General features: G+C 35.5%; 1 protein-coding gene and 1 long non-coding RNA gene across 3 annotated transcripts in view; both read left to right on the forward strand.

Moving 5' to 3' along the window:
- Positions 1 to 14597, forward strand: part of LOC127866149 (ras-related protein Rab-37-like) — a 62708-nt gene extending 48111 nt beyond the window's left edge. For both annotated transcript variants that reach the window (XM_052406571.1, XM_052406570.1), the window contains exons 6-8: positions 1173 to 1295; positions 12289 to 12365; positions 12956 to 14597. In XM_052406571.1, coding sequence (XP_052262531.1) covers positions 1173 to 1295; positions 12289 to 12365; positions 12956 to 13055 — 300 coding nt within the window. In that variant the 3' untranslated portion in view covers positions 13056 to 14597. The remainder of the gene's footprint in view (positions 1 to 1172; positions 1296 to 12288; positions 12366 to 12955) is intronic.
- Positions 14598 to 14897: 300 nt separating this feature from the next.
- LOC127866153 (uncharacterized) lies at positions 14898 to 24070 on the forward strand. Its single transcript, XR_008042868.1, has 2 exons — positions 14898 to 17224; positions 17381 to 24070. It is a non-coding gene; the product is annotated as an uncharacterized LOC127866153 (long non-coding RNA).
- The last annotated feature ends 2058 nt before the right edge of the window (positions 24071 to 26128 follow it).

The raw sequence follows: 26128 nt of genomic DNA on the forward strand, positions 1-26128 counted from the left end.
GATTGACCAATGGCATGATATTAACCAAGTGGATTGGCTTTTTCCAGTAGTTGACCCCTATTGATATTATGGTGGCTAGGTCAAAGGTCAAGGTCAATGTCACACTAAGAGTGAAAATTCTTTCCGATAAAAAACTTGTGAACGGATTTGCTAATTGGTTTAATACTTTCGATGGGCATTTGCGTTTGCCAGTAGATAGCCCCTATTGAAATCAGGATCACTAGGTCAAAGGTGATGGTAACTGTCACACAAAGTGTGAAATCGCTTCCAATCAATAACTTGTCAACTAATTCATCAATTGGTTTGATACTACCCATGTACATTTGCTTTTAACAGAAGAAATTGGTGTCACTTGGTCAAAGGTCAAGGTTGCTGTCACGATAAGTGTGCAAATCATTTCTGATCAATAACTAGTCAACCAATTCACTGATTGGCTAATAGTTCACATGTGCATAGGCCTTGGAAGGTAGATGACCCCTAGTAATAATAATGTAATATTCTCAGCCCCTTTACTATGACGATAATTTAATAAAGTGAAAAATACTGTGTCAACTAAAAACTTTAATGTAAGTGGCTAAGTCACACTTATATGATAAGATTAACTCTTATGGTCTGTTTTGTTGCAAAACATTTGGGGAGGGGGACATTTGTCTCCGAACTCAGAGCTTTTGGTTTTTATGCTCCCCCAAAATTTGTTGGGGGGAGCATATAGTCGCCGCTTCGTCTGTCCGTGCATGTGTCCGTCCGTCCGTGCACAATTTTTGTTCGGGCTATTTCTCAGAAACTAATGACCGGAATTCAATTAAACTTTATGGGAAGCTTCACTACCAAGAGGAGATGTGCATATTATCAGCCGGTTCTGGTTGGATGATATTTCACAGAGTTATGGCCCTTTGAAATTTTCTATAAAAAAATCCTGTCCCCCCAACTATTGTGCCCTCAGGACGTTTCCTTTTATCTGAATATATAGTGCAATATTGTTACAAAAAAACCTTAGGGGAGCATCACCTGTCTCCGACAGTTTCTTGTTTAATTCATTTTTTCTCTACACTGCTCTTTGTTCATTTTTATTTATATTTTCTTAGCATCAGTACATGAACATTTCTTGATCAAATATTATAATACATCATAGAAGCCTCAATTAATAAACAAACCATCACCTTTCAACACAGGCTTGGCTGACGGAGATCAATGAATATGCTCAAGAGGATGTGGTGATTATGTTGCTGGGCAACAAGGCAGACATGGCGGGGGAGCGCATCATTCGAGCTGAGGATGGTGAGAAATTAGCAAAGGTAAGGGCTGCAACCCCCTGTCTCCGCAGGAGTTGTGTTTGAATGTTATATAGTTATTCTTTTATGTAGCAATCTTTTGTAGCGCTGATACATAACTAAATGTGGTTAAGATCAAGTTGACATTCACTTATCTATTATAAAGACTTAAGTAAAAAATCTCTTGGATATTTTTGTATTGCAAGATTGATATTAATTTGAAGTTTGCATGGTTTTAAATTAACTTGGTTATTACATTCTTGAATGTTGATTTTACATGTTCATGAAATTATTTCTTTCTTTTGTTTATTCTTGAGTCTAGGAACTTGTTATTCAGGCCACAAAGTTACGCAGATAAAACATAACAAATTAAGTCTTAGCTCAATGTACAGACCAATGGAAATGGTGTTGCCATGTCAGCATCCAGTCGCTTAATATTGGTCAACATTTAAGGACAAGCTTAAGATTAAGAACTGTCTTTTTAATTAATAGTTCAAATTTTATATAATATTTATGATCCTTAAAATTTATTGTACTTAAATAAAAACCAGTATACTTTATTGGTGCTTTTTGTGAGCCATATAAGCTGAAAATAGTATTTATTCCCAAAATAAGTCTTGGCAAAAAAGATATTCCTCGGATCATCATTTGTAGACCATTGATACCGTATTGAAGGCTGCTGTTCCCTCACTTCAAAAGCAATGTTCCCACACAGCATGTTGTTCAGTCTTTGTTGTATTTTACACTTGACCGACAATCACTGTGAAATAGGCTCCTCATAATCAGAAGCGTCTTTTGATCTGAGAAAGAAAATACAGCACTAATAAGACTCGTATTCATGTGGATTTCCACAAGACATGAAATGCCAAGCTAATGAAGTAGCCTAACAGTTGTTTTCCTTCCTTAGAAACAGTCAACCCCCCCCCCCCTCCCCCCCCCAAAAAAAAATGCAAATCAGCAAATTACTTTCATGATGTGAACTGATGTCCCATTTTTTCAGGCTATATCAAGGCATTTTCTCATTTTAAATTAATTTTTCGGTAAGTTGATAATTAATGTCTGGTACTTTTTCAGCTGCGTCAATCATTTACCATAATCATCAGGACTGTATAATAAAATCACCTGCCAAAATAAAAAAATCTATGTTTCTGAGGAGCATGTATTTATGTTCATTATTCTTAATTTAACCTAGTTCAATTATTCTTTTTAAACAGGTTTTCTGAAGGAAAAAAATGGTTATTAGACTGGCGAATGTCGGCGGGCGGGCTGGCCGGCGGGCAGAACAAGCTTGTCCGGGCCATAACTTTGTCGTTCATTGTGAGATTTTAAAATCATGAGGCACATTTGTTCAACATCGATCATAGGACGGTGTGTCGCGCGAAAGAATTATGTTGATATCTCCAAGGTCAAGGTCACACTTTGAGTTCAAAGGTCAAAAATGGCCATAAATGAGCTTGTCCGGGCCATAACTATGTCATTCATTGTGAGATTTTAAAATCATTTGGCACATTTGTTCACCATCATGGGACGATGTGTTGCGTGTAAGAATTACGTCAATATCTTCAAGGTTTAAACACCAATAAGGGTTTAATAATAAAAAAACAAATATTCAAAGGGCAAATTATGCTTACTATATGACATAATTATATACTGATAAAGCATATACATGTATTTATTATTATTTTAAACTATTATATATTTTTATGCCCCCGGATTGATAGATCGGGGGTATATTGTTTTTGGCCTGTCTGTCTGTCATTCTGTCCCAAAACTTTAAGGTAACAGTAAAGTTTTGCAATAACTTTTGAAATATTGAACATAGCAACTTGATATTTGGCATGCATGTGTATCTCATGGAGCTGCACATTTTGAGTGGTGAAAGGTCAAGGTCATCCTTTAAGGTCAAAGGTCAAAAATTAAAAAATTTAATATATTAAAGTTTTGCAATAACTTTTGCAATATTGAACATAGCAACTTGATATTTGGCATGCATGTGTATCTTATGGAGCTGCACATTTTGAGTGGTGAAAGGTCAAGGTCATCCTTCAAGGTCAAAGGTCGAAAATTTAAAACTTTAATGTAGTAAAGTTTTGCAATAACTTTTGAAATATTGAACATAACAACTTGATATTTGGCATGCATGTGTATCTCATGGAGCTGCACATTTTGAGTGGTGAAAGGTCAAGGTCATCCTTCAAGGTCAAAGGTAAAAAAAAGCGGTGCAATAGGGGGCATTGTGTTTTTGACAAACACATTTCTCAAATTATTTCAAAGTTCAATCAGTACATTATAGTTAATAATATGAATTTCAAATATGCCAAACGTCTTTTAGTGTCCACTTTATACTACATTCATAAAACATGTATGTATTGTAGAGTATGACGACACTAAATACTCTAAATTATCAAACTGGCAAACATATTTGTAATGACGTCACTCACATTGCAAAAATACAATTTTTGTATGAGCAGGTATAACAACATTAAAAACTAAATCCTACTGTTCTTCATAAACATTCTTGTTCAGCAAATAGAATTGGCAACAGATAATGAAGATATCATAGTAGAAGTTGCATGGTTGACCCTAATTTGACAAAAGATACATGATTTATTTGGTAAATTATTTTATTTCAAGCACATAAGGTAGTATAAATTGAAAATAAAAGAAACATTCTCTTCCTGGTGATTTTAAGTTTGCTTCAACATCAAAGTTAAATGTGTACTCTTGAAAGTCACAGTTTTATTTTGTTCATTCAACATGATTGGCATCAAAAGCTTAAGAAGAGGAAAGTAATGTGTAATTTTCTTGTATGGTTAAAATTCGTTTATTTTTCGCATAATGTAGTATAATAATGTACAGCTTGGACAAATCAAAAGAAGTGCCATTAATCATTCACAAGGATGGCAGTGTCTATTACATTGTCATGGGACCCAATTGTCATCGGAGACAGATAGCTTTGTGATAGCCACCAGCGAGTGTGGTTCATGTAAACTAAAGCTCATAACTCGGCTACTGTCTGCAAAAGAATTCCAGCAAAAATACGAATTTTACAATGTCTTAGTAAATAAGTACTACAAATGTAAGGAACAGGTACTGTGATAGGTTGAAATAAAATACATATGTAGTCAATTTTATGCTGTGAAAGTTCTCATTTTAAGTATGCCATTTACAAATAAATGGAGACAGCATGATGCTGTCTCATTTGACATGTTTCTAAAGCTTATTATTTCACATACGGTAATGAGTTTGCTCTTGAGCTTCTAAACTTCAGGTCGTTTTCAACAGTTTGACATTTATTGAAGCTGTCAATCGTCTATTCACATCCTTCACTGTGTAATTCTATATGGCAAAGGTTCCATAGTAAAAATGCATTTCTAGTATCACAAAGATAATTTTCTTAGAACTGATTCTTCTAAGCTAGATTTTCTAAAGGCGTTAAGCTTTCAATGTATTGTGATGCAAACTGAGCTAATTTGCTGTCCTAGTACTTGTCAATTTGTTGCAGAGTTGATGAAATCTGAGACAAAACAACATTCCCTGTCCACTTGTTATTGCACATGATCTCTTCATTGGCTTTGCTCAACATGAGAGAGCACTTTTATGGGAAGTCTTTTTTCATTTGTGTGTGGTCTGAAGTGTAGATTATTTCTGCAATAGTAATGCATTATAGGTGTTTAATTGCTCTTCATGAAGATTGTGTACATATGTGCTTGTTGTATTTACTCAGGCACAGAATAGTATGTGAAAGATCTAAATCAGCGTTTAGAATTTTGCTTTTGCCACATGTTCAAAAGCAGAAACTTTGCTGAAAAAGTGATTATTGATAGCCATGCATTGCTTGGGATTTGCATGACACAAATTGCGAAACAATATATATATAGCATAAAAATATATATAATTTATTATAAATATTTAGCCTAGCAAGCAATATGAAATAGGCATTTTATTGTTTTTGTCCGCCAATATTGAATCAATAATTGCACTTCCTTAACTTTTCACTATATTTATAGTAATCAATATAAAATATGATGAGATAAATTCATGTTCAAATCATATGTGTATTGGTTCAAAATCAATCACAAGTTTTCTCAAAGGCTTAACACACAATATTATTGTCTGTGCTGCTTAAATCATGGTTAGGAAGGTCTGTTGGATATATGGTGGCTTCTTTATAGAAACTGCAACTCTTATGAATAGTTTGTAGAGGGCGTCAAATTAGATTTGCATGGTTATGTCCCCCAATCTTCTAGTCTGACTGTTGTATGCTGTCTGATATGAGGGTCAAATGATTCAGTTTGTGGTCAGATGTGTTCTTTTGAAGGTTATAACGTTTGTTTTTGTGCGTTATTTATTCGTCTGCCTGGAGGGCTGTTATTTTCTGACTTTTACAGTTATTATAAAATCTATGGTCCTTTGGAGGTTTAAGTAACAGCAAAAAATATTGTGGAATAAATAGATATCTCTTCAAAAAAACATGCCCTTCACAAAACAAAGAACAAACTAGACTTAAAATGAGATGAGAAACACAAACTTTAATATGTAGTTTTCCTCGACCCCCCCCCCCTTAATTGTTTTTAAAGATATAATTATGTACATGTATAACAAAAAGTGCACTTAAAAAAGTACACTAAGTTAAGATATATAACAACTAAGTCTTGAACATACACTATAGATCAGTTATATGGTTGTCATATTGGATTCAATTACCAGTATGAGGTATTGTTATTTACCCAGGCTGTAACCCGTATATCTCTTCATTACTGTTGCTGCTTAATATGCAGCTCATCACTGGTTGCGTTATTTATTTGCACTGTCTAATAAGGGATGTAGACTGCCTCACACTATTGTAGAAGCAGTGGACTGTAGGCAGTACAAGTATGCTTAAGCCTAATTGCTTGTCTCTGACTTTGTACTAGAGGTCCAGTAGATGGGATACTTGATTACATGTAAATTGATCTGCCCACTCAAATTGCAACAAAATAATTTTGGTTGGGCTTGATTACAGCAAAGTTAGTTACAAGTTTTATCTGGTTTATATTATTGAAGAAACTTCAGGAAATTAAGAAGCAGCAGACTCATGGTGATGAACTAAAGTGTGTTTTATTTTTTCCTCGTCATTATCTTCTATCAATAAGACTATGTGAAGACATTTATTGTGTAATAAAAAATGAATGGGCATTTATGTCATGCCATCCACTTTGTACACAAGTAAACTCTTGCAGGGTGATCTCTTTTTTTAAAAGACCACAAGTAATGTTCATATTTGTTTATTTATGGCATGTTTAAATTTTTATGCCCCCCTTCGAAGAAGAGGCGGTATATTGCTTTGCAAATATTGGTCGGTCGGTCGGTCTGTCGGTCCGTCTACCAGGTGGTTTCCGGATGATAACTCAAGAATGCTTGGGCCTAGGATCATGAAACTTAATAGGAACATTGATCATGATTCACAGATGACCCCTATTGATTTTGAGGTCACTAGGTCAAAGGTCAAGGTCACGGTGACTCGAAATGGTAAAATGGTTTTTGGATGATAACTCAAGAACGCATATGCCGCCAACAGGGCGAACTCTGAACAATATAACTGAAGCAACTGGTCTGTAATCCTAAATCTATAATTATCGGTCCAATGAAACATCATCATTTCAGTAAAATAAAGTGGATCAGTAAAAAATATTATCAGAATATGAGATTTTTTTGGATATTTTGTATATTAAATATTGTGTTAATGTTTAATTTTGTTGATTAATATAAATATAAGCAGGACAGGGGAGGTAATACACTATTATATCTTTCTTATATACAGGGGAAACAAATGCAATAGGTTTTAATTTCATGTTTAATAAATAGAGGATATTTGTTCATGTCAGTGTGAGATCATTTGTTTGTTTTTTTCATTGTCCCTTGACATATTGCTTTTATATTTATGCCCCCCTTCGAAGAAGAGGGGGTATATTGCTTTGCTCATGTCGGTCGGTCGGTCTGTCGGTCCGTCCACCAGGTGGTTTCCGGATTAAACTCAAGAACGCTTGGGGCTAGGATCATGAAACTTCATAGGTACATTGATCATGACTCGCAGATGACCCCTATTGATTTTGAGGTCACTAGGTCAAAGGTCAAGGTCACAGGTAAAGGTCACAGTTACTGGAAATAGGCATTTTAAGGATTTAGCATGGTTCAAACAAGGGAAACAACTACGGTTTATGCATTTTCTTTTTATTACAGATTTTCCTCCCTTTAATTCATTCAAAATCTCATTTTACAGCAGAGATTCCAAATCTGACCTCTAAATAAGCCCCATATTTACTGCCAGTGCTAGGTTACCTTTTCCCATTTGATCATTCTTAAGTATTGGTATTGTAATGCTGCTACTGCTGCTGCTACTGCTACTGCTACTACTACTACTACTACTACTACTACTACTACTACTACTACTACTACTACTACTACTACTACTACTACTACTACTACTTCTACTACTACTACTACTTCTACTACTTCTACTACTACTACTACTACTACTACTACTACTACTACTACTACTACTACTTTGTCTACTACTACTACTAGTAGTACTACTACTACTAGTACTACTACTACTACTACTACTACTACTACTACTACTACTACTACTACTACTACTACTACGACTACTTGTACTACTACTACTACTACTCCACCACCACCACCACAACCATAACCACCACCACCACCACCAATTCTACCATCCACCACCACCACCACCACCACTTATTCTACCATGTCTACTATTACTACTTCTACTACTGCCACTACTACTACTACTACTACTACTACTACTACTACTACTACTACTACTACTACTACTACTACTACTACTTCTACTACTACTACTACTACTACTACTACTACTACTACTACTACTACTTCTGCTACTACTACAACTACTACTACTACTACTACTACTTATATTACTACTACTACTACTATTACTACTACTACTACTACTACTACTACTACTACTACTACTACTACTACTACTACTTCTACTACTACTACACCACCACCACCACCACCACCACCACCACCACCACCGTTCACAGTGACAAAAAACGTATTCACACAATGGCTGCTACTACAACTTATAGCCCATATAGGGGGGCATGCATGTTTTACAAACAGCCCTTGTTTGCATACTTGTTTACCAACATCAACCCAACCTATAAACAAGAGCAGACAACTCTATCAAGCATTTTGTCATAATTATTGCCTCTTTTATACTTAGAATATGCATATATATTTGATAAATTTATGTTAAAGTTTGCGTACTACCCCAAATGTTTCCTATATCCTTTGACATATTGCTTTTATATGTTGCATACTTGTTTACCAACATGACCCCAACCTATAATCAAGAGCAGACCACTGTATCAAGCATTTTGAAATAATTATGACCCCTTTTACACTTAGATAACTGAACATTTTGCTTAAATTGCCATTACTTCTTTATTTATGATCACATTTTATTATTACTTTGACAAAACAACACTTACCTGAATACCACAATGGATTCCACCCAAACAATACCCCACTCCCCTACCAGAATCCCTTCCCCCCCAACCTCATCCCACCCCAATTTTTTTTTCAACATCATCTAATAAATTACCACACCCCACATTATACCCCCCTCTCACCCCCACCCCCCCCTCTTCCCCCCCCCCCCCCAATTTTTTTTTATAACATCTAATAAATTACCCCACCCCACATTATACCCCCCTCTCACTCCCCCCTATCCCCCACCCCAATTTTTTTTTTAAACATCTAATAAAATAACCCCACCCCACATTATACCCCCTCTCACCCCCACCCCACTACCCCCCGCCACCCCCCCCCCAAACAAAAACAACATTTTTTTAAACATGTAATAAATTACCCCACCCCACATTATACCCCCCTCTCACTCCCCCCTACAACCCCCCCAATTTTTTTTTCTTTTAAACATCTAATAAATTACACCCCACATTATACACCCCTCTCATTCACCCCCTACCCCCGCCACCCCCCCTACCCCCGCCTACCCCCCCCCCCCCCCCCCCCCCAAAAAAAAAATATTTTTTTTTAACATCTAATAAATTACCACACCCCACATTATGACCCCCTCTCACTCCTCCCTACCCCACCCACCCCCCCAATTTTTTTTTAAACATCTTATAAATTACCCCAGCCCACATTATACCCCCCTCTCACCCCCTAGCCCCCCCCCAAAATTTTTTTTTTCCTTTTTTATGTTTGAAAGATTGTCTAATAAATTATTGAATATAAACAATTTCCCCATGATGGCTTATGTTATACTGTCAAGCACTCTAATAGTCGAGCGCGCTGTCCTCTGACAGCTCTTGTTAGGTCACAAGGTCAAAGATCAAGGTCACAGTGACTCGAAATAGTAAAATGGTGTCCCGATGATAACTCAAGAATGCTCACGCCTAGGATCATGAAACTTCAAAGGTACAGTGATCATAACTGGCAGATGACCCCTATTGATTTTCAGGTCACTAGGTCAAAGGTCAAGGTCACAGTGACTCGAAATAGTTCAATGGTTTCCGGATGATAACTTACATTAGGTCAAAGGTCAAGGTCACAGTGACAAAAAACGTATTCACACAATGGCTGCCACTACAACTGACAGCCCATATGGGGGGCATGCATGTTTTACAAACAGCCCTTGTTTTAACAGTTTTAATAGCATGGTTTAGCATAAAAATATATAGAACAATAAAATAAAAATTACAGAATCCCTATTAAAAAATAAAGACAAATTCATCCAACATAAACATGCATACCTCACGTTCTGATTCAGTATGACATCCAACATAAACATGCATACCTGACGTTCTGATTCAGTATGACATCCAACATAAACATGCATACCTAACATTCTGATTCAGTATGACATCCAACATAAACATGCATACCTAACGTTCTGATTCAGTATGACATCCAACATAAACATGCATACCTAACGTTCTGATTCAGTATAACATCCAACATAAACATGCATACCTCATGTTCTGATTCAGTATGACATCCAACATAAACATGCATACCTCACGTTCTGATTCATTATGACATCCAACATAAACATGCATACCTCACGTTCTGATTCAGTATGACATCCAACATAAACATGCATACCTAACGTTCTGATTCAGTATGACATCCAACATAAACATGCATACCTAACGTTCTGATTCAGTATGACATCCAACATAAACATGCATACCTCATGTTCTGATTCAGTATGACATCCAACATAAACATGCATACCTCACGTTCTGATTCAGTATGACATCCAACATAAACATGCATACCTCACGTTCTGATTCAGTATGACATCCAACATAAACATGCATAACTCACGTTCTGATTCAGTATGACATCCAACATAAACATGCATACCTAACGTTCTGATTCAGTATGACATCAAATATAAACATGCATACCTCAAGTTCTGATTCAGTATGACATCCAACATAAACATGCATACCTCACGTTCTGATTCAGTATGACATCCAACAAAAACATGCATACCTCACGTTCTGATTCAGTATGACATCCAACAAAAACATGCATACCTAACTTTCTGATTCAGTATGACATCCAACATAAACATGCATACCTCACGTTCTGATTCAGTATGACATCCAACATAAACATGCATACCTTACGTTCTGATTCAGTATGACATCCAACATAAACATGCATACCTCACGTTCTGATTCAGTATGACATCCAACATAAACATGCATACCTAACGTTCTGATTCAGTATTACATCCAACATAAACATGCATACCTCACGTTCTGATTCAGTATGACATCCAACATAAACATGCATATTTAATGTTCTGATTCAGTATGGTATCCAACATAAACATGCATACCTAACATTCTGATTCAGTATGACATCCAACATAAACATGCATACCCTACGTTCTGATTCAGTATGACATCCAACATAAACATGCATACCTGACGTTCTGATTCAGTATGACTTCCAACATAACCATGCAAACCTCACGTTCTGATTCAGTATGACATCCAACATAAACATGCATACCTAACGTTCTGATTCAGTATGACATTTAACATAAACATGCATACCTAACGTTCTGATTCAGTATGACATCCAACATAAACATGCATACCTCACGCTCTGATTCAGTATGACATCCAACATAAACATGCATACCTCACGTTCTCATTCAGTATGACATCCAACATAAACATGCATACCTCACGTTCTGATTCAGTATGACATCCAACATAAACATGCATACCTAACTTTCTGATTCAGTATGACATCCAACATAAACATGCATACCTCACATTCTGATTCAGTATGACATCCAACATAAACATGCATACCTTACGTTCTGATTCAGTATGACATCCAACAAAAACATGCATACCTCACGTTCTGATTCAGTATGACATCCAACATAAACATGCATACCTAACGTTCTGATTCAGTATTAATTCCAACATAAACATGCATACCTCACGTTCTGATTCAGTATGACATCCAACATAAACATGCATATTTAATGTTCTGATTCAGTATGGCATCCAACATAAACATGCATACCTAACATTCTGATTCAGTATGACATCCAACATAAACATGCATACCCTACGTTCTGATTCAGTATGACATCCAACATAAACATGCATACCTGACGTTCTGATTCAGTATGACTTCCAACATAACCATGCAAACCTCACGTTCTGATTCAGTATGACATCCAACATAAACATGCATACCTAACGTTCTGATTCAGTATGACATTTAACATAAACATGCATACCTAACGTTCTGATTCAGTATGACATCCAACATAAACATGCATACCTAACGTTCTGATTCAGTATGACATCCAACATAAACATGCATACCTCACGTTCTGATTCAGGATGACACTTGCTGCACATGTATACAGCATAGTTTTCCCACTTTAAGCACATGTTTCTGTTTGGTATTTCAGGACCACGGTGTAGCATTCATGGAGACCAGTGCCAAGACAGGGATGAATGTTGAGCTGGCCTTCATGGCCATTGCCAGGTCAGTATCCAGAATATGAGCTGTGCTCTGGAATAAAGGGGGCTTAATTCAGTCGGCACAGGTTAATTAGGGACAACACGTTCCAGTTTTATGTCAGTTTTGGTTAAAAGGAAGTCTCTTATTAGTGAGATCCAGTTTAGGCAGAAAGTGTTGTTCCTGATAAGCCTGTGTGGACTGCACAGGCTAATCTTGGAGGACACTTTACACACATGCCTTAAGCCCAGTTTTCCAGAACATGGCTTATATAATGACTCACAGAAACAAGTTTTGTCTCAGACTGATATTGCTGTAGATAGCCAGCGATTGTAACCACCACTAACCTTAAATAAAGTAGAATTAAGTACGTCATCTTAAATGGTTTGCACAATAATTATTATGTGGCCTCAACTCACATATGCCAAACAATTAAATCAAAACTGCAAATATGTATACAATATGGTTCATGTGCAAGACATTATTTCATTCTGAGTGATTCATACATTTCTGAGATATTTTCCATTTAACATACCTGTGGCAGGGATATTACTTATGTTTTGGTTTTGTTATACCATCATAAATCTCCCTTTACTGCAACATTCTTGGTTTATTAGAGATTTGAAGATGAAGAAGACCCGACAGCCCATGGACCCAACCTTCAATGTGGCCGCCTATGTGGACAGTCAGAAGAAGACGCCAGGCTGCTGTAGTTAGCTGTAGAACACACTGCCACGCCTCCATTCTTCCCTGTCGCCAACTATTTGCTGCCACTGTCATTGGGGACCATGCTGGTACAACTTGTGACGTCTGATATTACAACGTGGGTCTCACATATTGTGGGGAGGGCATTACAGATAGATTTTAGCATACAATATTTGTGGTTATTTTATGTCTGCTGTGTTGACAGGGAATTGTTTTTGGTTGTCGTTTGAATGAAGATGTTTTATTTTTATTAGAGACTATAAAATGACTAAAGTTGAGTTGTTGAATCTAAGATATGCATGAGATGTGGTTTTGAACTTCATTCATTTCATGTTTTCAAAAAAAATTCTTTTGAGAGAGCATTTAAAGAGTTGTTTTAGCTCATCTATTTTTTGAAAAAAAATTATGAGCTATTTTCATCACCTTGGCGTCGGCGTTGGCGTCCGGTTAAGTTTTGCGTTTAGGTCCATTTTTCTCAGAAAGTATAAATGCTATTGCATTCAAACTTGGTACACTTACTTACTATCATGAGAGGACTGAGCAGTCAAAGTGAGATAACTCTGGCGTGCATTTTGACAGAATTATGTGCCCTTTTTATACTTAGAAAATTGAAAATTTTGGTTAAGTTTTGCGTTTAGGTCCACTTTTCTCAGAAAGTATCAATGCTATTGCATTCAAACTTGGTACACTTACTTACTATCATGAGGGGACTGGGCAGGCAAAGTTAGATAACTCTGGGGTGCATTTTGACAGCATTATGTGCCCTTTTTATATTTAGAAAATTGAAAATTTTGGTTAAGTTTTGTGTTTAGGTCCATTTTATTCCGTAAGTATCAAAGCTATTGCTTTCATACTTGCAACACTTACTAACTATCATAAGGGGACTGTGCAGGCAAAGTAATGTAACTCTGACTGGCATTTTGACAGAATTATGTGCCCTTTTTATACTTAGAAAATTGAAAATTTGTTTAAGTTTTGTGTTTAGGTCCACTTTATTCCTACAGTATCAAAGCTATTGCTTTCATACTTGCACCACTTATTAACTATCATAAGGGGACTGTGCAGGCAAAGTTATGTAACTCTGGCATTTGGACGGAATTATGGGCCCTTTATACTTAGTTTTTACCCCTAAAGTATCATAGATATTGCTTTCATACTTGGAACACTCACAAACTATCATAAGGGTACAGTAAAAGGACAAGTTGCATGACTCTGGTTGTCATTGTTACGGAATTATGGCCCTTTTTTGACTTAGTAACTTTGAATATATGGTTAAATTTTGTGTTTCGATCCACTTTACTTCTTAAGTATCAAGGCTATTGCTTTCAAACTTCAAATACTTTCATGCTATCATGAGGTTACTGTACCTGGCAAGTTGAATTTTACCTTTGCCTTTGAATGACCTTGACTCTCAAGGTCAAATTATTAAATTTTGCTAAAATTGCCATAACTTCTTTATTTATGATTAGATTTGATTGATACTTTGACAAAACTACTCTTACCTGACATACCACAATAGACTCCACCCAAACCATCCCCTGTGCCCTTCCCCCCTCCCCCCTCCCCCCCCCAGAATCCCCCCCTAATTTTTTTTTTTTTTGATCATCTCACAAATGACCACCACACCCTCACACTACACCCCCCCCCACCCCACCCCCCCCCCATTTTTTTTTAAACGGTTAAAAACACAAATATTTTTAAATATTATTTTATGTTTGAAATACCGTCCAACCATCGCACCCAAGAATCCTCCCCCCCTCCCCCCACCTGAATCTCCCCCCCCCCTAATTTTTTTTTTTTATAATCATCTCACAAATGACCACCACACCCTCACATTATACCCCCCCCCCCCCCCCAATTTTTTTTTTTGAAACGGTTAAAAAACACAAATATTTATTTTTATTATTTTATGTTTGAAATACCGTCCAACCAGAAATACTGTCCAACCATCGAACCCAAGAATCCCCCCCCCCATGGGTTTTTTCCGCATTTTTTGGAAAATAATGTAATAAATGTCCACACACCCACACTTTACACCCCTCTTCACTCCACCCCTCCCTCCTTTGTGATTGAAAATGAGAGTCCCTTCACCTTTAAAAAGAAAAAGATGAGCGGTCTGCACCCGCAAGGCGGTGTTCTTGTTTTACATTTGACATGAATGTTCTGCACTTCAAAATGACATGATAATGTCTCAAGTGTCATTATTAAATTAGCACTATTAAGGGTAAGCATGAATACATAGTAACATTTATTTGCTTTAGCCCCACAGTTTCTGCTTTGTGCAATAAACAGTCTTGTTTGAATTACTAGCACAATAATAAATTATTAAACATGTTTCATTTTCCATTAAAGTCCACTAAAAGAATTATAATGTATATAATCTTCATTCCAGTCCACAAACCATATCTCTATGAGAAATTCTCAGTCATACTCAAAATAAGTTTCAATCAAACAGTGTGTTGAACAAATAAGAGTGTGTTAAACAAGTACCTCTTTTGTACCAAACATGCATCAATACTGAGGTCTGCTTTCCCATGTACAGCCAAGTTCATCCATCAATACATTTTAAGTTGCACTTCTTGCTAGATGATTTTCTCGGCCACATTCCGAAGTCACTGTGTCCAAAATTTATACATGTACCCACCAACAACAAAACTTGTTCATTCATGATGTTTAAAAAAGGTATATATTGATAGAATTATACTGTTGAAATTAAATATTTCACCATCACCAGCCTAGTGGTTAAAAAGCACCTTATATCCCACTGTAGCACCTTTATTTTATGGTTATAATTTAAAGGTATCCTATGAAAAATCACCTGTATATGGTATACACCTTAAAATAAACACTTCATTTAAACAGGTAAATTGTTATTTGTTAACCAAGGTTGATGGTGTTGTATGGCATATTATGAACTTGGAGACTTTTGTAAGGCAACACACACTCGCAGACCTATCTAATGCAACACTTTGCAAACTTTAATATCTCAGTTATAAGAAGAGATTTTGGTTTTACATGTGATCACTTGACTACATTCTTTGCAAGCTTTGATATAATCATTCATTCATGACTGTTGGACACTATCACGTGGAGTTGGTAACCTGCAACATTCCAATGACCTGGTTGTGTTCTTGAATATTCTTACGAGCCATATTGCTTTTTGAATTGACTTTATTTTTGCCTCCTGTATAAACCCACTTAAATTCATGATAGTTAAAAAAATTATAATGATATTGCATTTTACCATTTCCACGTGCAAAAAGAATCATTCCTACCCCACGTGCTACAGCTACCAATTGTCAGGGATAAAAGAAGCATTCCTACCCCACGTGCTACAGCTACCAACTGTCAGGGATAAAAGAATCATTCCTACCCCACGTGCTACAGCTACCAATTGTCAGGCATAAAAGAATCATTCCTACCCCACATGCTACAGCTACCAATTGTCAGGGATAAAGGAATCATTCCTACCCCACGTGCTACAGCTACCAATTGTCAGGGATAAAGGAATCATTCCTACCCCACGTGCTACAGCTACAAATTGTCTGGGATAAAGGATTTTTTCCTGAGCTTGCACAGAATCTCACTTATGAGTGAGATATTAAAGTTTGAAAGTTTTGCCTCAAAAAGTCTTCAAGTGTAGTTTCTAAGTATTTTTCATGCTATTGAACTGATCTTGAATGCGCGTTGGGACCAAATATAGAAAGATTAGTTCTCCAAGATCATAAAATATTATGTATTGCATGTATTGAAACAGTAGGAGTATATTATTCACATGTAGATTTATAATGCTACGCAAATATGGAATGTGTTGTGTCACATTATTTCCATTTAAATGTTTATTCTCATTTTCATTTTGTTATATTTACTCAAGCAGACTGTTGTATTTGAGAAACTAACTTGTTTCTTAAGCTATGTGCTAAACATTGAATCTCATTTGAAAAAAAAATGTGTTGTGTAGGAAAGGTTTTTATACGCCCGTATAAAATACGGGACGTATTATGTGAAACCCCGCGGCGGGCGGCGGGCGGCGGGCGGCGGGCGGCGGGCGGAAGGCATCACTTTGTCCGGACTCTAATTCAAATTGTATTCATCCGATCTTCACCAAACTTGGTCAGCAGTTGCATCTAGTTGATATCTAGGCCAAGTTCGAATATGGGTCATGCCGGGTCAAAAACTAGGTCATAGGGTCAATAAGTGCATTTTCAAAGGGGCCACTTTGTCCGGACTCTATTTCAAATTGTATTCATCCGATCTTCACCAAACTTGGTCAGCAGTTGCATCTAGTTGATATCTAGGCCAAGTTCGAATATGGGTCATGCCGGGTCAAAAACTAGGTCATAGGGTCAATTAGTGCATTTTCAACGGCGCCACTTTGTCCGGACTCTAATTCAAATTGTATTCATCCGATCTTCACCAAACTTGGTCAGCAGTTGCATCTAGTTGATATCTAGGCCAAGTTCGAATATGGGTCATGCCGGGTCAAAAACTAGGTCATAGGGTCAATAAGTGCATTTTCAAAGGGGCCACTTTGTCCGGACTCTATTTCAAATTGTATTCATCCGATCTTCACCAAACTTGGTCAGCAGTTGCATCTAGTTGATATCTAGGCCAAGTTCGAATATGGGTCATGCCGGGTCAAAAACTAGGTCATAGGGTCAATTAGTGCATTTTCAACGGCGCCACTTTGTCCGGACTCTAATTCAAATTGTATTCATCCGATCTTCACCAAACTTGGTCAGTAGTTGCATCTAGTTGATATCTAGGTCAAGTCCGAATATGGGTCATGCTGGGTCAAAAACTAGGTCAAAGGGTCAATTAGTGCATTTTACTTTGTCCGGACTCTAATTCAAATTGTATTCATCCGATCTTCACCAAACTTGGTCAGCAGTTGCATCTAGTTGATATCTAGGCCAAGTTCGAATATGGGTTATGCCGGGTCAAAAACTAGGTCACAGGGTCACTTAGTGCATTTCAAGCATTAAGCATGGTGTCCGCTCTCTAATTGAATTAGTTTTTTTCCAATCTTCACCAAACTTGGTCAGAAGTTGTATCTGGACAATGTCTAGGTCAAGTTCGAATATGGGTCATGCCGGGTCAAAAACTAGGTAACGGGGTCACTAAGTGCATTTCAAGCATTTAGCATGGTGTCGGCTCTCTAATTGAAGTAGTTTTCATCCGATCTTCACCACATTTGGTCAGAAGTTGTGTCTAGACAATATCTAGGTCAAGTTCAAATATGGGTCATGTCAGGTCAAAAACTAGATCACGAGGTCACTTAGTGCATTTCAAGCATTAAGCATGGTGTCCGCTCTCTAATTGAAGTAGTTTTCATCTGATCTTCACCAAATTTGGTCAGAAGTTGTGTCTAGATGATATGTAGGTCAAGTTCAAATATGGGTCATGGTAAAGTTATCAAGTTGTCCAAAACCTTCAAACGGGCGTATCTTGTGACAGTTTGGCACTCTTGTTTATGTTTCTCATCTATGTATATGTTATCACAAATACACAAATCCTTGTTGGTTGTTGCATTTAATATAAATAGTGTATATGTTATTACAAATACACAAATCCTTGTTGGTTGTTGCATTGAATAAGACCAACAATTTAAAATTGCCAGGAACTGAAATGTTTTCTTTTTTACACAAATTTGTGAATTGTTTAAATATAAGGTTGTCTTTATTCTGTCAATACTTAGTGCATAGTATGCAATATTCAGTGATGGGTTTATTTAAAACAAATCTGTATCTGTCATTTATATTGCATTTTATAATAATGCTCATGGAAAAAAATTGTTTTATGTTAAAATATTTTTAGCTCACCTGTCACGGAGTTACATGATGAGCTTATGTGACTGTATGATGTCTGGCGTCCGTTGTGTGTGCGTGCATGTGTGCGTGCGTCTGTCCGTCAACAATTTGTTTGTGTAGACAGAAGAGGTCACAGTTTTCATCAAATCTTTATGAAATTTGGTCAAAATGTTTATCTTGATGAAATCTGGGTTGGGATTGTATTTGGGTCATCTGGGATCAAAAACTAGGTCACTAGGTCAAAAACTAGGTCACATTATAGGTCAAATAATAGAAAAACCTTGTGTAGATAATAGAGGTTGCAGTTTTCATCCAATCTTTATGAAATTTGGTCAGAATGTTTATCTTGATGAAATCTGGGTTGGGATTGTATTTGGGTCATCTGGGTCAAAAACTAGGGCACTAGGTAAAAAACTAGGTCAAATAATAGAAAAACCTTGTGTAGACAGTAGAGGTCACAGTTTTCATCCAATCTTTATGAAATTTGGTCAGAATGTTTATCTTGATGAAATCTGGGTTGGGATTGTATTTCGGTCATCTGGGGTCAAAAACTAGGTCACTAGGTCAAAAACTAGGTCAAATAACAGAAAAACCTTGTGTAAACAGTAGAGGTCACAGATTTCATCCAATCTTTATGAAATTTCGTCAGAATGTTTATCTTGATTAAATCTGGGTTGGGATTGTATTTGGGTCATCTGGGGTCAAAAACTAGGTCACTAGGTCAAAAACTAGGTCAAATAATAGAAAAACCTTGTGTAGACAATAGAGGTCGCAGTTTTCATCCAATCTTTATGAAATTTGGTCAGAATGTTTATCTTGATGAAATCTGGGTTGGGATTGTATTTTGGTCATCTGAGGTCAAAAACTAGTTCACAAGGTAAAATAATAGAAAAACCTTCAACAATTTGTTTGTGTAGACAGTAGAGATCACAGTTTTCATCCAATCTTTATGAAATTTGGTCAGAATGTTTATCTTGATGAAATCTGAGTTGGGATTGTGTTTGGGCCATCTGGGGTCAACAACTAGGTCACTAGGTCAAAAACTAGGCCACTAGGTCATATAATAGAAAAACCTTGTTTAGACAATAGAGGTCACAGTTTTCATCCAATCTTTATGAAATTTGGTCTGAATGTTTATCTTGATGAAATCTGGGTTGGGATTGCATTTGGTTAGTCAGGTGAGCCATTCAGGGCCATCATGGCCCTCTTGTTAATTGATACCAGCATGAAATTTGGGAGTAGAATCAAAGTTAAACAGGCTAGTCTAGAGCTATGCTGGCTGCATATGGCATTACACTCATTTTTGTATGATGTAACTCAAATTATGAACTACATTACAAACTATGGTACACTCGCCTAACTCACCAACTTCAAACTTATAATAGGGAACTTTATTTTGATTTGTTGATCTGTTTAATGAGTTACACACATTTCATGGAAATTTTAGTCTTATGTAATACACTTGTGCTGCATGGAAACTAACATATAATTTTGTTTGATATTTGGTTGTAAATTTATTTACTAGGGTTTTATTTTTATTTCATCTGTTAAGAAATCCATTTATGACATGTTTCTTGAAATCCGAAACAAATGTTTTGCAGAAAATACTAAACAGCATGGTGCAAATTTACTAAATGTACTCAACAAATGTCTGTTTACATTATGGCTTGAAAAAGGTAAAGTTGATCATGATAATTGCTTGGTGAACATTACATGCTGTAGAGATTAACTATATTTGAATTGTCCTCACAATCACTTTGTATTTGATTGCTTATATAAAAAAATAGTTTTAAGTGAACTAAACTCTGGTCATTTGAAACTACTTGCAGTCAATATTTTGAAATAAACATAAGTTGTTTTATTATGCTCCCCCAATTTTTTTTGGGAAAGCAAATAGTCGCCGCTTCATCTGTCCGTGTGTGTGTCCGTCCATGCACAATTTTTGTCCGGGCTATTTCTCAGCAATTAATGACCGGAATTCAATTAAACTTTATGGGAAGCTTTACTACCAAGAGGAGATGTGCATATTATAAGCCGGTTCTAGTCGGATGATTTTTCACAGAGTTATGGCCCTTTGAAATTTTCTATAAACTGTACATATAGTGCAATTCTTGTCCCCCCAACTACTAGATGTTTCCTTTTATCTGAGTATATAGTGCAATATTGTGACAAAAAACAACCTTTGGGGAGCATCACCCCTCTCCGACGGTTTCTTGTTTCTAATATTGGCCACATTTTTGTGAAAATAAGCATCATTCTTTCATTTATAATGATTTTTGTGAAAGCAACAGCATTTCATATATTATGTACTGCAAAATTCATTTTACATTTGTTTTTATTGTTAACAAATATTTTGTAGAAAATTATTATGAATGTATCATTACATATTGCACGAGGTTGTGGGATTTATTTGAATACATGTATATACCATTTCATGCTTATATTTGGAGAATCCTTTGTTAATTGTGATTTTATATATAAATGTGTATTAATGGTCCATACATGCTGTTCTGAAAAAAATGAATAATATCAGAAGGTGACTGTCTTGTCTTGGTTGTGTGGTCCTTAAAGAAAACGGTTTTGAAATCAATTTGCCTATAAATTAATCATTTAATGTCTAAAATTGTGCTAATGAACAAAAGCCATGCGCTGGTTTCAGAATATTTTTATGGGTTCTTTATTTAAGAGGAAAGTTCATTTAATTGCACAAATCATGAAAGAAATTTCAGCAAATTTTTCTTTATTGATTTCTTCACAGACATTATTTTGAAAGTGTAATCCCTAAATATGTGTAACAATAAATAGTTGATATGTTTTAAGGTAGTGCACCTCTAATGATTTCCCGCGATTTCTTCGAAGGTTGAAGAGCCTACTATTAGGTGCCGTAGCCTAGTGGTTAAGGCGATAGACTAGAAATCTTTTGGGATATTCCCGCGCAGGTTCGAATCCTGCCGACGACGTATACTTTTTTGCGACGCGTTTTATTTATTTTCTAACGTAATTTGATTTAATATGGCATATAAGCTATATTTATTGTTAAATATGTTGCAATTTTTATGCACATTTTTCAATTATTAAAATTAAAACAACGTTATGGCGAAATTGGGTGATTTACTGTTGAAAATACGAACCATGCATGTTGCATTTTTATTTTTATTTCAAAAAGTAAACGGTAAATCTGTCTAGTTCTTGGTATTTTTGCTGTATATAGTGTTTCTATAAAAACTAAGTTTAAAATATGACTTAAATGATACTATTTTGAATTTTATGACACTTTGTTTTTAACCGACCCAATTTTTACTTGGCTGAAATCACTTACATTTCATGGTGCTCTTCCATAGATAAAAATTTGTAAAAAATAAATGTCTGTAAAAGAATACTTATTTCATCTTGTTTAAACTTTAAACACCTTTACAGCATCTGTACACACCAACTGCATGCCCATATTTGGAAATTTGAATGAATTATGGAACTTTTATATACCCCAGGGGTGAAAATAAACTGGGCAAAAGCCGAGCGTGGGGGTGGTTTTGAAAAAATCGGTATATTTTTTTAAAAAGCATGGAAAGCCTACCTACAAATTTGCATGTAGTTCAGTGAAATGATGCTGATTAAGAAAATAATTAATTAGATTATATTTGGATATGTGCCCATTAGAGGTGCACTACCTTAAGTTACTTCCAATTTCATGCCTTGTTGGACAGCTAGGATTTTCTGTTTAAAGGTTAAATTTGCTTATTATAAATGAAAGGAATAATATTTGAACAGTTTATATATTTTGCAAAATCAATGAATTCTGTTATATGTACAAAAGCTTTATATTAATTACTCTTATTGGCTTTGTTGATTTCTACGATAAGATCTCTTTATTTGTTGTTATTTCTATCTAGTCTTTCAGTTCTTTTTTGTTTGTTTCTTTGTTATTTTTTTGTTAAACCTAAAATGCATTAAATGAACAAATTGTATTATGCTGTATTTTCAATTAGATTGCAATTTACAATGTGCAAATTATATATATTCATATGGAGAAATATTTACAGAATCTCCTACTTTCCAGACATTCCGATGTTAACTTGCTTGTGGAAAAGAAATGTAAATAGTAAATTAATACATATTCTATCTTGTAGTCAAATCTATTTCGGGACAATTATTGATACGGAGGTTACATAGTTTTAAGACGTAAATGTTGCATTTCAATAGAAACCTATCAGAATTTAAGTGTGTTTGGTAGTACAATAGAGCAGCAGTTAGAATTCAATACAAATGAATGTCAAGCCTATGAAAGACAGTTGGTCTTACAACAGACTTGAGCATTGTTTAAATTCGGTGCCAGATATACAGTATATATGTGTTGCATTGGATCTTGGACACAAGTAGCTTGTATTATATCTTAAACGATACTACCTCACTGTAGAGGTTAAGCACTACTTCTGCCATACTAATACTTTGTTCTGCATCTATTGCATAGTATTTATTGCTACCATAAATATATGCTCTTTGAGTGGAATTTTTTCTTCGGTTACCGGGTACTTGCTTTCCCGTGTATTTTGAATAATTATTGATTGAAGACATAATTTATGTGTTAAATAAATGTTGGGACCTTCCTCTTTCTCAGAATATGATGTTAATAAAATAGACCTTCAAAAAGAGTGGGTATGTGACTGTTATTTATGATTTATTGAAGACTTTAGTAGATGAAAATATATATATGTAATACCCTTTCACATCTATAATAAATATTTAAGTTTGATGCATGTAACAAACATATAACAAACAGTTTTTGTGGACAAAGCAAGACAACAGTGTTAATAAGATCTGATTTTGTGTTTGTACAATTAGATGAATGTAAAATTTTAGCACAGATGATTACAGCTTGCTGATGAACAGAGTGGATATGTCCCCTCAATGGATCCAATGTGTACATTTCAATATTAAATTGAATGCTGGGAAATAATTTGTTCAAACACAACAAATTTGTACAAAATAGTGGCAATTACAATTATGCCAAAATGAACATATTTTATTTATTTTTGTGTTGAACAAATGATGAAATTATTATAATTATAGCTGCTATTTATGCTTGTAGATTAATTGTTTAAAAGATGATGATTGTGACTTGTAGAACTAGATCTTTGCAGTCTATGGATTACTGTTACATGCATTATGATAGCTGTGTATCTCTTAGGTGGTATGGAATAAATTATTGTTATATATGGATTGCAATTGTTTCCTTTTTGTGTCTTTGTCAATGCCATAAAAACCCTCATAAGGATATAAATATTAAACTCATGAGAAATCCTTAATAAACCATAACGTTCCCTTAATTAAATGTAAGTAACCAAATGTCCACAATAACTCATCTAAACATTAATATGAATAATACAAGAAAGCACCAAAATACGCCTGTTAAAAGGTCTTGGTTATATTTTTATGGGAATAATGTATGGATTTGTTGTACAAATGATTGCAGAGAAAATAATGGATACAAGCAAAAAAAGGCAATGCGATGAAACCAAGTCTTCAACATTTAACATAAAAGTCTAATTCAGTTATGCCACAACTTCATGAGGGTGATTCCCCTTCTCTGTCCCTATATCTGTTTCACTTAAATGTTGCGCAACTCATGAAGTATTGGTGCTTGAGGGATGAGACTTTGCAAATATATATTAACCAGCGTGTGAAATTGCGCAATTGTGCTCAACTAACAAAATACCAGTATTACTGCTATAGGACTGAAACATATCGACAACAATGCGAAATTGCAAACCTACATATTTTTGTTCACTCCTTGTCGGACATCAGGGCATCAGTGTCATACAGACACATTTTTAATTGTGAGAAATCACATGATAGGTCTGCAAACAAGCTTACTACTCAAACTTTTATTATCAGCATTAGCAATATTCCCATATCATTAATCCAAATAGACAGAAATGCAATTCTAAGCTAAGTCCACGTGATAGCAATCTACTCACAATTTCAGTGCAATGCCTTCATCTAAACTAAATTTATTCAGCAAGTTTTTTCTATATTTAGTTATAGTGACCTTGACCTTACCCAAAATTGTCATCATAACTGATAAATGCAAACTAAAGTTTCAGACTGAGAACCATAAATAAGTAAGCAGACATCATTAATATTGTGAATTTGGGATTATTGAGGTGCCATTATTCATAAATGCTTCACTTATTTCAGACTGGTTATTAAACTTGATGGAATCTAATGCCCACAAACATTACCATTTCATAATGCATCAATTTAAACTATTTGATTTAGAGAGCAGACAAAGTACTTTTGGTAAGTTTTTTTTTAGTTATTTTGATCATCTGATGCTTCCTTAATAGTGAAAACAAGGCTTTTCTAATATTTGACATTGTGACCTAGATTTTGGACCCAGATTCTATCTAGACCTCAATATGATAAAGATCAAAATTCTGATCAAGTGCTCACACAATTAGAAAAAACATATCACCTCTCAAGTGTTAAAAAGGTAAACATTTTCGACAAAAAATACATTAGGACAGAAACCATAATTTAATGCCATTATGAACAATTGACTTAATTTTTAATATTGTACATTGTGTAGGAGTATAATTACTCTTAAGTTTTCGAACTTATTTTCAGACACCTGTTTTAGCCAATTAATTATTTGTGTGACTCTAAATTTACAACATACGAGTTTCCTTCATAATTAATTACTCTAAATTTTTGACAGTTTATTTTGCAATGCTAAACCAACAAGAAACCGTCGGAGACGGGTGATGCTCCCCCCAAGTTTTTTTTTTGTCACATTATTGCACTTTATATTCAGATAAAAGGAAACGTCTTGACGGGCGTAACTTTGGACAAAATAATATGATGGATGGTTTAGCAACTTAAAAATTTCAAAGGGCCATAACTCTCTAAATAAATCATCTAACCAGAACCCACAGATAACATGCGCATCTCCTCAAGGTAGTTAAGCTTCTCAAAAAGCTTCATTGAAGTCCAGTCAGTAGTTGGGGAGAAATAGCCCGGACAAGAATTGCACTATATGTACAGTTTATAGAAAACTTCAAAGGGCCATAACTACGTGAAAAATCATCCGACCATAACCGGCTGATAATATGCACATCTCCTGTTGGTAGTGAAGCATCCATAAAGTTTCATTGAATTCCCGTAATAAGTTGCTGAGAAATAGCTCGAACAAGAATTGCACTATATGTACAATGGAAAATTTCAAAGGGCCACAACTCTGTGAAAAATCATCCGACGAGAACCGGCTGATAATATGCA

The sequence above is a fragment of the Dreissena polymorpha genome, chromosome 2 (assembly GCF_020536995.1).
Source record: "Dreissena polymorpha isolate Duluth1 chromosome 2, UMN_Dpol_1.0, whole genome shotgun sequence".
NCBI classification, from domain to species: Eukaryota; Metazoa; Mollusca; class Bivalvia; order Myida; family Dreissenidae; genus Dreissena; species Dreissena polymorpha.